The 14,203-nt window shown below is 42.6% G+C and overlaps 1 protein-coding gene across 1 annotated transcript in view; it reads left to right on the forward strand.

Annotated features, from left to right (window-relative positions):
- reln (reelin) overlaps nt 1–14,203 on the forward strand; it is a 98,113-nt gene that overhangs the window by 58,770 nt on the left and 25,140 nt on the right. Inside the window, exons 5-22 of the mRNA XM_039615723.1 lie at nt 1,182–1,214; nt 1,321–1,399; nt 1,596–1,692; nt 2,984–3,035; nt 4,100–4,208; nt 4,668–4,908; nt 5,125–5,270; nt 6,852–7,003; nt 7,331–7,446; nt 7,848–8,056; nt 8,373–8,501; nt 8,589–8,698; nt 9,292–9,358; nt 9,599–9,832; nt 10,806–10,967; nt 12,335–12,571; nt 12,816–13,008; nt 13,773–13,885. Of these exons, the coding sequence (XP_039471657.1) occupies nt 1,182–1,214; nt 1,321–1,399; nt 1,596–1,692; nt 2,984–3,035; nt 4,100–4,208; nt 4,668–4,908; nt 5,125–5,270; nt 6,852–7,003; nt 7,331–7,446; nt 7,848–8,056; nt 8,373–8,501; nt 8,589–8,698; nt 9,292–9,358; nt 9,599–9,832; nt 10,806–10,967; nt 12,335–12,571; nt 12,816–13,008; nt 13,773–13,885 (2,479 nt within the window). The remainder of the gene's footprint in view (nt 1–1,181; nt 1,215–1,320; nt 1,400–1,595; nt 1,693–2,983; nt 3,036–4,099; nt 4,209–4,667; nt 4,909–5,124; nt 5,271–6,851; nt 7,004–7,330; nt 7,447–7,847; nt 8,057–8,372; nt 8,502–8,588; nt 8,699–9,291; nt 9,359–9,598; nt 9,833–10,805; nt 10,968–12,334; nt 12,572–12,815; nt 13,009–13,772; nt 13,886–14,203) is intronic.

The raw sequence follows: 14,203 nt of genomic DNA on the forward strand, positions 1-14,203 counted from the left end.
TTCCAGAGCCATTACAATTGTAAGAACACTTTTTTGTATAATCCCTCATCTCTCGATTCAGGTTCTGTTGTTTATAAGGGGCTTTAGGTGGGCTTTCTCAAATGCTTGAAAGAGAGTCTTAAGTAACTCAAAGTTAAACTTTGGAACAAATCCACGCTGTGCTATCTCAGACCACCTTATCAGGTGGGCAGGCTCATCCTGGATGAGAATACAGCTGATTATGTTTCATCAGTCAGGAGTAAGGTTGTCTTAAAACCCCCCACCATCCCAGAGCAGAGTAAAGTAGTGCAACAGAATTGAATGGTGACTTTTTCACTGATGAGATCAAAGCCTATTTGCAACTTAAAAGTAGAAATGAATCTCTCTAAGAGATTTCCTTAACCTGATAAAATAAAGGTGTGCAAACTATATTCTAATTTATGATTGCAGTTTGCACCAGTATCCTTTTTAATGCAGGTCTGAGTTTATGCACAACTTTATTTGTCACTTCTTTCCTGTTTTTTATTAAAACATGAGCACCAGTTAGTGAAACAAAGCTTCCATCAAAGTAATCTATCAAACTTTTCCTCAGTTTGATTTCTAAAGTTTTAAACCTCACTGTGTGTCTATGTATTTTGCCTCCATCTGTTTCAGCACAAAGGTCACATCAAGGCTTTGCGACTATTTTTTTAAGACCCATAGTTGATTCATTAAATCCTAACAGTCATGACTTCCCTCCATTCACCTCCCGCCTCTTCTCAGAGCTGCGTATATACCCCAGGAGAGATTGATGGTTGAGTGTGTTAGCTAGGCAGTGGCCACAGATTACAGCACAGAGGGCGCCTCTGGGGAGGAAGGCGGTTAATTGCCATTGAACCATTAATCATAGCAGCCCAGCCTTTCATTACTGAGAGGAATTAACATCAGTAGGCAAGAGACCGCAGCCGTGGCTGACCAGGACACAGCAAAAGTTTGTTTCACTCGGAGATGATCGCTTAAGACTGGACCATTTTCCTAGTTTCTTCTGACAAATACGCACGTGTGGTCTGCGTGTTTAGTTTTGTCCATGATGAAAACTCATTAATACTCTTTTTTTAGCTCTTCATGATTAGTAAGCTTCTGCTAGATCCAGATGCAACATGATAACAGACATGCAGGTATAGCTTAGCAACACTCACTCTGCTCTTCTCTGTCTGTTTCAGCTCCAACCGAGTCCCCACTGAGACCGAGTCTTGGTCAGTCTGCATTCCACTTCTTGCTGTTGTTTTTTAAAATAAAATTGATAATGAAAAGTATAGTACAGACGATGTTTAACAGTGAGCATGTGCTTCATGTGTGTAGTGGAGCTGCATGGAAAACATGCTGTGCTGCGTGACGACTTTGACTCCAACCTACAAGGAGAGCTAGATCCCAGCATCTGGTAGGTTAAAAGGTTATGACTCCTCTTGTAATGTTGGGGTGCAGTCCCTGTCACTACTTCTGCAGTGCAGTTTGTCTAACAGCTCGGCTTCTCTTCTCTTCTCTTCTCTTCTCTTCTCTTCTCTTCTCTTCTCTTCTCTTCTCTTCTCTTCTCTGCTCTGCTCTGCTCTGCTCTGCTCTTCTCTTCTCTTCTCTAGGTCTGAGTGTAGCAACTGTGAGGTTGGAGAGCAATGTGGCGTACTGATGCATGGCAGAGCGGTCACTTTCTGCGAGCCCTTCGGAGAACGCGAGCTGGTAACTGCCATGTTTGACCACACTGCAGCTGCTGTACATTTTACGGCCAATTGATCACATATCCAAAGCAACCACACAGTCGCCACAACCACACTGACAGTACATTACACCATGTTTGCTCTAACCACAGTTGAGTCTCATGTTTAAATTTGTATATTCCATGAACACTAAGCACACACTGCTAATGCAGGAGATGTTTGATTGTGGTGAAGGAAGGCAAATTTACCTGACCTGGTTTTTCCCGATGGGACTTAATTTCTGTGGATTAAAGGATTAATTCAGGAGTAAGGAAGTACCAGATTTTGCATTTTGTTTAACGTGCAAGTAAGAGCAACAGCATTTGTTATCATTTGTTAAGCATATGTTAACTGATGGTTAGATTAAATCAATTCAAATATGCTTTCTCAGTTTTTACCTCAGACAAAAACAACTAAAAGTGAACACTTCCAAATAAAACAGTCTCGTACATGCCCCTTGAAGCATGCTTAAGATGTGCAGAAACAGAAGTACAAAGTAGTTTTGGTGTATTTCATGATTTCTTTGTTCAAATTAAATTTTCGATGTCAACACGCCACAAACACCCTCTTTAAATCCCTTTCAAATGCTGCTTACTACGATTGCTTGCTTCTAGTTATCTACCAGCAACCTGTTCAGGATGCTGCAGCACCTGTTTGGCATTTATCCTTTTGCTAAAACTTCTCATGCAAACTACAGCACAGCCACTGTTATACTCTGAACACACTATAGTACAAAACGGCAGATGCTTTGGGACACAGCAATCATTTTCATGCTCTCTTCCTATCTTTATAAACTCGATTTCAGACTGTTTATTCTGTTGTAGGAGATTAAAGCCAGGCTTCAGCATAGAAGTATTTAGTGGCTCGTGATGCTATTTACTTCTCTGATAAGCATTTGCTTTGTTTGTCACTCTTCCAAATGTTTGATGCCGCTGCCTGGCAGCTCTTCTGTCAAGCGCAACAAGCGTGCGCAACCAGAAACACAGAAACATTTACACACAGTGACAAATAAAACAACATCAATAATGGCAGCATACATTCGTGCGCACGCAGCCTGCCGAGCTATTTGCTTTTGTCAAACGCACACGTGCACTCAAACAGACATTTAAAAGATAGACAAAGTGGTTTAAGGTCTCAAATGACACCAGCGTGATTACTCTTAAGCTGCTAATCCAGCACAAAAGATTAAATAATTTTATGATATATTTACAAAGCCTAACTTAATGTAACTCTTTATCCGCAATATCCTAAATTGCCTTGTGTATCATTCCTAGACTACTGTACCTCTGAACACCAGCACTGCCTCAGTCCTGCAGTTTTCCCTGGGTGAGTATTAAATCTCCGCATTGTAGACAATAAGTACATTCAGACAGCTTATGTGTGGGATATTTATTTTAACCTTGGTAGCCCTGTCTTAACCAGTCAGTGCAAGGATCCCAATGGCATCCTCAGGAAACAAGCATCTTTTGCACTGTTAGATGTCAGCCCCCCCACCCCCGTCACAATAATGAATGATTTACAATATTCTGGAAAGACACCCAGAAGGCCGTGGCAGAGTTTTTAGAGGTGTTGTATTTTTCATGTCCATTACATGCATCCGCCAGTTCTCACGGGAACGTGACTAGGAGGAAATAAGAGTACATAATGTAGAGCATTCTGTCTGGCTGCACTCTTGCTTGAAGGTCCTCAGTATGAATTTGTGTTGCGTATTGAACAGTTCAGTAGAGCAGTACTGTGAAGTGGCAGCGGGTTAATGCATGGCTGTATTCAGCGGGGATGTAACAGCATGGCGCAACATTTTGGAGGCATGGACAATACACACCGTCGGTGAAGTGGGAGGAGGGGGAGAGGAGAGGAAAGGTAGGGATGCTGCGGGGGTTACCTGCCTCCCTCCATTAGTAGCCTTTGACCCTCCCTAATCCCGCAGCACCCACACGACACCATATTTTAAAGCGGTCCAATCCCTTTCTGACTCTGCAAATAGAAATGCGCAGCAATAATGACACACACATGCACGCGCACACACACACAGATGAACAGTTTCTGGCTGGAGTTAGTACTGTCGTCATTCTGTGACTTCTCCAGTCATTTCTGCCCAGCCCCATCATTCAGCTTCCTGATGTCACTGAGCCCTGTTAAGCTGCTGATCAGTTAGTTCCACCATGACACCATTTAGACATTATTTTCCGTTAATGGAGGCGATGTGGGAGGAATCACTGGAAAGACAGCCATTGCGCATTGTGCAGCCTCACATACAAAAGCTCATTGGCTGGCTGGAAACAACTCAGCTGATGAAAAATAATAGCTAAACGGCATATTTGTGAGCTTCACCCTCAACATGAGTGTTAACGATCATATACGCGTGTCCTTGCTGATGTTTTGTTCCTCAGGCTCAGGCTCCTGCCGCTTCAGTTACTCGGACCCCAGCATCACTGTGTCGTACAGCCTCGGTGGCAACACCAACACCTCAGATGACTGGATCACACTGGAGAAGATCAGGTATTTTTCTCCTTTTCTTCCTTGTTCCTCATCCCATCCCACAGTCCTTCCATCTGTTACAAACACCCGCCCTCTTTTTTTTTCCCCTTGTTCACACCTCCCCCTCTTAATTTGTCATCCTTCTCCTGTTTGCCTCGATGATCCACCTGTTTTTTAAATCCCTCTCTCTCCCCGCCTCTCTCTGTTTTGTCAGCTTTCAAACATAAGCATAATGTAATAATAGACTTCTTAATATAATATTTAGCAGCACTAAGTGGATGTTTTGCTTTCACGTAAACACTTCGACTCATTCTGAAAGCTGCTTTTTAAAGCTGCTGTGTCTCTCCTTATTTGGTTATTTCAGCCACGTTGAAGTGATTAATGATTGTTATTTACTCTGTAAATATTGAACATCATTACATAACCACAACTTCCACATTTAGAAAGTCACTTGTTTTTCAATATTTTATTTTCCTCCAGAGCTCCTACCAACAGCAGCACCATCATCCACCTGCTTCCACTTCCACACTCCGCCAGAGCCGATGGAGTTCGTCTCCGCTGGTCTCAGGAGGCCCCCCAAGGCCCTGAAGGCTATGAGTCCTGCTGGGGGATGGACAATGTGCTTCTGGTCAACGCCGCCCACAGGACCCCCCTGATGGAGGAAAACTTGGATCCTCCAGACACCGCCAACTGGCTCTTCTTCCCTGGAGCTACTGTCAAGGTACACCAGTCAATCAATGCATACTCAAGGATTTTGTTTCCCAGTCATTTGCTTAGAAATGTGGTCAAATGCTCAGATAGATTAAGATTATATAATCTTAGATATATTAAGCAAGAAACTACAACAACTCCAGTATGAAAGCAATAAATAAATGTAATCATGTGGTTGTATAAGTGGCACAGCTTCCTATTTTTCATCTGTATTCTTATTGTCCAGCATGCCTGTCAGTCAGAAGGCAATGCCATGTATTTCCATGGTGGTGAGGAAACTGGACACAGCTTTGCCACCACCAGGGACATTGATCTGCACCGTGAGGAGGGACGGAGCTACTGGGAGGAAGACTTTGAGAGCCTGCCGTTAAAGTAAGTCAAAGTAGCGAGTCATTTGATTTATACCTACCTTAACGAGGAGTCCACTCCAATAAAGCTGAAACAGTAAACTGAACTTGGCTTCCAGACCAGACTCTTCTCTGTCATTAAAGGATTAAAACTGTCCGTACCGTCTTTACTGAGTTATTTGATTTATATTTATCTTAATTTCTCATCTTTTTTTCTCCTGTTGTTTCTTTCAAAGCCAGAGAAACAAAGTGCTTTACATACAGCAACACAATCAAGGAAATGTCAAGTCAAGATGAATGAAGAATTAAAGATTTTTAAAAGCTTTTTTAAAAGATACTGAGAGAGACTTTACTGACAGGGAGTTTCATCCACCGCAATAAAGCTGAAGCAGTAAACTGAACTTGGCTTCGAGACCAGAGTCTTCTCTGTCATTAAAGGATTAAAACTACAACAGAGCCAAACCACAAAGGGCTGAAAGAGAGTCAACAGAATCATAAACTGCTATCTTATGCGCAATGTGATTGGATCAGAGGGACGGGATATTACCAGATAGATATTACTGTGTCTATGTATACACATAAATGCACTGACACCTGTCACTTGTCATATGTCAAGCGATTAAACATGCAGCGTGTCGCACAAGATCAAGTCAAGCATGGGGACCGACACAGGTGAACGCCGTGCCTCTGACTGCTACAGAGATGGCAGTCCATCTGTTCAGAGTAACACACACACACACACGCCGGACAGCAGAGAGCACTGTCTGAAGCGCTGCAAGAGGAAGAGAGATGAAAGGAGAGAGATGATAGATGGCGTTACTGCCAGGGAGTGATTAACAAGCTCCATGCACCGTGTCTGTCAGCATGATTTTCCATTAATGAGAAGGACCACAAACAGGAGTTTGCTTCTACAATCGCCCCGCACCTTCACACCTCCTTGCAGCATGCCAACATGCTGCACTGCATGCTAGCTCTCACCCATCAGGCGTCAGGCACTGAAACATGTGTGAAGTAGGCAGGGAGATTTTTTTGTTTTTTTATTTTTTTTTTACGTTGAAGGTACACTCCGCTCCGCCAAGTGTCATTTAACTTAACACTGGCGGTGACAAAGACACAGAAAGTAAGGAGTGACAGAGGGAAAGGAAAGGGGAGAGGAGATAGAAGCCAGCTTCTGTCAGAACTAATAAGAGTCCTCTCTCTACTGTGCAGAAATATGTTTGTGCATGCATGTGTCAGTGCGTCCTGCATGCCTCTACCAAGTAGCTTAAGCCAGGTTTCTGACACCGTGTGTTTGTTTAGCAGTTGTAACTCTTTCCTGATTTCAGTAAAACTCCAGAGGGAGATGCAGGACTTTTTAAAATTATTCACAAATTTTCCTTAATAACTCTACTGCATAATGGTTAGCACAGTTCAAGACAGGGAGGAGACACAAATCCCTGCGAGTCAACAGAGGGTTGTGTCAGGAGGGGCATCCGGTGCCAAATCAAACATGCAGGTTCATCTAAGCCCATTGTGAGAAATAGAGCTGCCTTTTTTATGTAAGCATTTTGTGTTTAGATCAGTCTTTTTCTCACAAACCCTTCACTCCTTGTTATTTTTCACTCAGCTGGGACATAGAGGGCGCCGTCTATGGGACCCAGTGTGGAGAGATTGAGTCGGGCTCAGCGCTAGTGTTTGACAGAGAGGGCCGGAGGCGAGTGTGCACCCCCTACCTCGACACCACGTCTTACGGAAACCTCCGCTTCTACTTTACCATGGGTATGGAAATCCTCCATCTATATACTCTCTGTCTAGCTGTAAGTAATACTGAGTCAATTTTTATTTATATAGCACCTTTCAAGATAAACACCGAAAAGTGCTTCACAAGAAGAACATCAAAACAGAAGCTTAAGCATCAAAACAAAAGTTACCCAGAAGCAAGTTTAAAAAGACGAGTTTGTAGCTGCTTTATAAAAGAGATCACCGAGTCCACAGAACTCAGGCTCAGAGGAAGAGAGCTCCAGAGTCTGTAGTTGCAGTTAATAAACCACGGTGTGCAAGTGTTTTGGCATGTCTATAAGCATAATAGGGCATGTTTGTGTGTAGGTGGTGTGGACTGTGAGCCGGGAGAATCCCATGAAAACGACGTGATTCTGTTTGGACGGTCTGAAGGAAGGAGGGAGCGTGTGGTGCTCGACACCCTTCCGTACTCTTCTTACAGGGTGAGATACACCAAAAACTGGGCATGCATAAACTTTGTTAGCCTGAAGCGCTCTGTCCGATTGAATAGTATTAGATTAACAGCTGTGAGGCCTTTTGATAACCGATTATCATTTTTAAAGTAAATATATTGTTTACTTGTTTCAGCTTCACATCTACAGGATTTGCTGCCTGCATGTCATACAAAAAGTGACTATTTTTTTTACCAAACTGCTTGACCAAAACAAGCAGTTTGATAATTAGAAATGACCTTTTGTGATATTTTTTTAGACCAAGCAGTTAATCAACTGACTAAATAATTAGCAGATGAATCAAACGTAGGAACAATCATAGTCACAGCCCTAATTTGAGCCTCTCCTGTGCTCTGCTCTCTTCACTGTATCCGCTATCTTTCTTCTCGCAGACTCCTGCAGTGGTATCTGTGGCCTTGCCAACTGAGCTGCAAACACCAGTCACCCAGTTCTGCTTGGAGCAGCGGTCACATGGCGGTGCCAACCGTCACGTGTGGGCCGTGGACTTCATGCAGCTGCTCCCCGTGCTGCCTGGCACCCACACACATGTTGCTCAGTTCTCCATCAACCTGGGCTGTGGCTCCTACCAGCCTGCCAACAGGTGTGACTCACTGTAAACTAGGCCAGGCGTATTGTGAATGTGAACATCTCCATTATTTTCAGTCAAATACGTGAAATTTTGCAGCAACAAAGGAGTCTCGCAGATGCCAGGTCACTCAGTTATTTTCATGATGCATACATAAAACTTAAAGTAAAGTTCTGTCTATTTAAATCAAACTGCAGCCCTCAGATGTATTTAAATGTGGAGTGAGGGATGGTGGAGTTAACACCACTTGCACTTACTTAGTTTTTACCTAATTTAAGTTAAGAGAAGCAATTTAGGTCACTAAGATGTCCTCTGATCCTTTTCATTTTAGTGTCAGTCTGGAATTTTCCACCAACCACGGTCGTTCCTGGTCTCTGCTCCATACTGAGTGTCTGCCAGAGCTCTGTGCAGGACCCCATCTACCTCACAGCACCATATACTCCTCCGACAACTACAGCGGGTATAAATCAGTGTGCATATCTCCATGTGTGCATCTGTGGGGGGGTTTTCTGTATTTCTTTCATCTTACTATTGTTTGTCTGCACAGGTGGACCAGAATCTCTATTCCTCTGCCCAATGCCGCCCTGACAGAGACAACTCGGTTTCGCTGGAAGCAGTCTGGCTCAGGAGCCGGCAACATGTGGGCTATAGACAATGGTATGAGCTGCACATAAAGGCCAGATTTTTCTTATCACATGTTCCATTGAAGTATACACAGATTGTGCGTATGTGCCGATAGGGCATGATGGAAATATTAATTATGCAAATAATGTAACTCAACAATAAGCAATATAAATCAACATAATCAGAGCTGTTGTGCAAACTGTGCTGATGTATAAAGTGCTGATGAAAATTACTCAGGATACCATGCAATATATTTGGTGTCTGCACAAGTGTCATGAATAACCTTTATTTTAATTGTCCTTGTTCAGATGTGATATATCTTAGTGACCACACATTTGTGGTTTATGCTAACACCATTATACATGATGTGATTAGAGTATCTATTAATTTAGTATAGCAGATATTTATATATTTAATTGAACACACACATAAAAAGTTTACTCAAACTGCTACTGCAAACAAGTCCCATTACTTGGCAGCCACCTTGATTACGCCTCTGGGAAGTTACTTGGCTCTTTGGGGGACAGGGGGAGGACAACATGTCACCTGTAGCTTTACAGAAATCTCAGATGGATTTCCATCTGATTTCTTTGATGATTAATTACAATTAATTTGTTTCTCTTCAGTGTATTTCGGTCCAGCTTGCCTTCGTTTTTGCTCTGGAAGAGGACATTGTTCCCGCACAGGCTGCAAGTAAGGATCCACTTTTTATTAAACCAAATAAATCCAGAACGAGCCTGCTCATCCACATAATGCCTTACAGCACCAATAACCATTCAAAATTAATCAGATCGTACATGTTATGTTTATGACTTATTAACAAATTTTCATTATTTCTGTCTTTTGTTCTCATTGTTAACGTTCACTCTTTTTTCAATATCTATTATTAATATTAATATGTATCGTCTCCTCTCTTTTTCTTTCTTTTCCCAGATGTGATCCGGGTTTCAGCGGTCCAGCTTGTGAGCTTGCCTCCCAGACTTTTCCAGCTTTTCTTTCTGAGGGTTTCTCCAGCCCACGCCTCTCCTCCTACCATACCTTCTCCTCACTTCGTGGGGCTGAGGTCAGCTTCGGCTGCGGTGTGCTTGCCAGCGGAAAGGCTCTGGTTTTCAACAGGGACAGCAGGAGACACTTGGTCACGGCTCCACTAGACAGTTCCCAAGCCAGGTAATTGTAGTACTTATATACAGCAGAGCAGAATGGAAATGTACTGCATATAGAAACATGAGCAGAGAAATCAGGGAGCACAAGTTTCGCCAGATTACTTTGGAAAACTGTGGCTTGTCTTCAGCAGGTGTCTGTACCTGTGATTGATACTGCAAATGTCCCAGGCAGCCATCTATTCTCCCTCCTCCTCTGCCCACCCCTCATTCCCTCATACTCTGTATTCCTGCGCGCCGAGATGGATTGTGATCATGGGGAGGACTGCAGATGAGAGAGGAGATGAAAATATGAGAGAGAATGATAGAGAGCGAACGATGGATTTAGATATGGCATCTGTGTTAGATTGATTATGCCTGTTGCGGCTCTCAGTGTGCCACCTGATGGCCATATTTAATGCCAGTTTCCTGGCTGATTGAGTGAACAGCTGCCTGGAAGAGGAAACTGCACTGCTAATGAAAGCACAGCTCAACCAGCAACAGAGAGCAGGGGGATGACTGGCAGCTCAAGACAGATGATGGAAATTATAATAAATTTTACATTAGTATAGATGAGGATATGTCTGCCAAAACACAAATAAACATAAGATGACAGAAACTCGCTCTGTATTGGGACAATTTACAGTTTACATGAATACATGGGTATAAACTGTGACTCTCATTCACACTCTAGCTGAGTCTTTTTTTTTTACTCCTCTCATTAAGTTTTCTCTTCATTCATTTAATCATCCCATCCATCATCCACCTCCCTCCCACCTCCTCACTCCACACGAGTGTCTATTTATCTGCCTTTTTAACCAACTCTCTCTGCTCTTTGAAGACACTCTTTGTGACCTAGGTTTTCTTTTTCTCTAATTTTTCAGTGTGCCCTCTTTTGTCTTTCTGTCATTTCCTTTTTGTACACTTGCTCTGTGCTGTTCACCGTGCTCCTTAACCACTTGACCCTACTTGTTCTTGCTGTCATCTTTGATTCCCTGCAGGTATCTGCAGTTCACTCTTCGGCTGGGCAGTCGGAGCATCCTGAGCTCATGTCCTGCTCCAGACCAGCCAGGGGAGGGCGTCCTGCTGCATTACTCCTCAGACAACGGTATCACCTGGACCTTACTGCAGCACTATGCATATCAGGGCTTCCATGAGCCAAGGTACTTCCTATATTTAGATCTTTTATTTTCTCATGAGTTGGTGTCTGTTTGTGCGACTGGTTGTAAACCAATAGAGTTTCAGTGACTCCGTTAACACACACGTCTGTGCTGTCAATGTTGTGCTGGAGGTGTTTGCTGATGGGACCCATTGAGACAGTTAGTGGCATCTTTGTGTGTAATGAAGAGTGGACAGAGTGGGCTGGGTTTCAGCTGTGTTCAGCTTATGTCACACAGCTCTTCATCCCCAGGTCAACAGAGGACAGTGATTCAGCAACTACATAACATAAGTACTGTAACAGCATACTTCAATCAGGCATAACATTATATGTTCGATTACAGATGCTTGATTGGATTTAGATCTGAGGAATTTGAAGGCCAAGTCAACACCTCAAAGTCATTGTTGTGCTCTTCAAACCAAACGAAACAAACTGATGCACTGTGTGCTCTGCAACAGCTCGTCTGTTGGCTCAGGCCACACAGATCAGTCTTCGCTCTCCAAGACCCTGTCGTTACTTCACAACATTCCTTCCTTGGACCACAGATACTGACCACTGCAGATTGGTTATAGAAGAAGCTGCACTTTTGGAGAACCATTCACCCAGCTGTCTAGCCATCACAGTTTCTTATTCAACTAACTCATGCTTGCCCATTTTTCATGCTTCTAACACATGAAATTTGAGGACAAAACGTTCACTTGCTCCCTAATATATCCCATCCACTGACATGTGCCATGATGACAAGATAATCAGTGTTTTTCACTTCACCTCTGAGTGGTCATAATGTTATGCCTGATCGGTGTATATGCTTGCATAAGATATCATCATGACATACTAATGATTGTTGAGAAAGAAAAAAAAAACGCCTTTTGTGTGCTAAAAATGAAAAATAGCAGCAGCATAACATCTGTATTTATAAATCCAGGTTAGAAATAGAAATTCTGCCCATGCATTTTGTCCAAATGTACAAACAGCAGATGTGATTGTGTGGGCTCAAAATCCAAGTCAGACCTGAGTCACAGTTCAGTCAGCCTGTATGATTAATATCAGCTGACCAGCTTAGCTTTATGGACACTATATCCAAATATGTATCACTTTACACTTGTTTGTTTGTGCCTACGTACTGTTTATGTGAACTATGTTATGTTTATGTGTTTTTTTCTTGCTAAAGAATGAACACGTACAGAAGTGTGAACATAGCAAACAGTGATATATTATTCAATTCTGTGACAGTAGTTATTAATCATCCTTCAGATCATTAATTCTAAACCATGCCTGAGTTTTTCTTTCTGCTATCTCAGCTTTTAACAAGCTATAGGTAGTTGCGTTGTAAACACACACATCTATTAACCGTTTCCCTTCCTTCATCAGGATTGTGTCTGTCGAACTCCCATCCAGCGCTCGCAAATTCGGCGTGCAGTTCCGCTGGTGGCAGCCGTACCACTCGGGCCGTGGCCACGACGTGTGGGCCCTGGATGAAATCAGCATGACTTCTGTGCTGTTCAACACCATAAGTCTTGACTTCAGCAACGTGCTGGACGTCACCCAGAGTCTTGGTTTCTATCTCGGCCATGTCCAGCCGTACTGCCAGCATGACTGGACCCTCAGGTGCATAATGCTCTTTTGCTATTAATACATTAGTCTTTGCTTGGCATTTGAAGAGATTAATTTCCACTCGGTTCAAACATGACTGAATACCTTAATTACGCTTCACAATGGTCATTTATAACTGTGGTGGTATAAAAATGATTTACTCTTTAAATTTTATCAGGATTCTCTTTATTTCTACAAACAGTATTATACCATTAGAGCATATATAAGGTTTATTTCTTTTCTCCATGTCGTACTCTAGTTTCTCTGGTGAGCCCAGTCCTGGCTCCAGTATCCGCTATGTGGAAACTCAATCAATGCAGATCGGAGCCTCCTACAGTCTCCAGTTTTCACTGGTCATGGGGTGTGGCCGCGAGCCCTCCCCTCACATTGACACTCAAGTGCGACTGGAGTTCTCCACCAATCATGGTCTCACCTGGCACCTGGTGAAAGAGGTAAGGAGACTGAAGCACAGTCACCTTTATTTCCCCATGTATTAACAGTGGCTTTTGTTATCACAGGCCGGTGCACATGCAGTATCTGTTTGTGACTAAAACTTGAGATAGTCATCCCAGAGAAAGCCACGGAAGCATCATTTATTCATGATCATGAATATTGATTTACTCATTACAGCCCTGGTAATAATATGTAAATAATGTCTTTAAATGTGGTACTTTGTCTCAGATGAGAAATTATCACAATTACTTTTAATCATCCCACTATCAGCAAATACACGGCAATACTTGAATCAGCAAGCAGATTATCTTCCCATGATTCAACAAAGATTTTCAGTGATCATAACTGGCTCATAAATATTCATAAAGCACCAAAGTATCTGCCAAGACTTTTATTGCTTTTGGAATTGAATAGAGCATAATGAGTCCTCTATCAGTGGATTTTCTCTAATTCTCCCATGTGCATGAAAATGCAGTCGTTTGGCAAGTGCAGAATGTAACTCACTGAATGTCCTGTACAGTTAATCCTTTGCTTGTGTTCAAGGTCAGAGATACTCTAATCCTCCATTAGCCTTTTATATTTATATATTGTGTGAATGATGAAGCTTTGGGCTGTATCTGCAGCTGTTTTTCAAGAATTTTACTATGAAGCACAGTCCACAATGGAAAAATTCCTTCTCAGTAATTGCTGTTAATCAGTGCTCCCCCTGTTGGCTGTATGAGTAAAAATGTGTAGTAAGAAGCCGCTCATTTCTTTTGCATAGGCCTGTCTACCTGGCATGCCAAGCTGCTCTGAGTTTACAGCTCCCAGTGTCTACCACCCATCAGAGTTCAAAGACTGGAGACGCATAACCCTTTCTCTGCCTCAGAAGACATGGTGAGGATCACATGTAGAGACATAGAAGAAAATTTTTACAAATTGCCCTTTGGGAAAAATTTTCTCTCATGTTAATTTCATGCTTTCTTTGTATTTCATAAGCATGCTGTGCCATGAATGCAGTCAGAACCATAACATACAGCAGAAAATCAGAATACTGGAAAGCGCCCATACTTATTACCCTTAATGCTTTTCCATGTAGACATGGACATGCATCTGCAGCTGTGCAGCTTTGCACGTCAATAATGTTGGATAAAGACAGGAAAAGAAAGCAACACATGAGGATTTGTTAAAACCCTTGTATAGCAATTAATACGA

The sequence above is a fragment of the Oreochromis aureus genome, linkage group 7 (genome assembly GCF_013358895.1).
Source record: "Oreochromis aureus strain Israel breed Guangdong linkage group 7, ZZ_aureus, whole genome shotgun sequence".
Classification (NCBI taxonomy): Eukaryota; Metazoa; Chordata; class Actinopteri; order Cichliformes; family Cichlidae; genus Oreochromis; species Oreochromis aureus.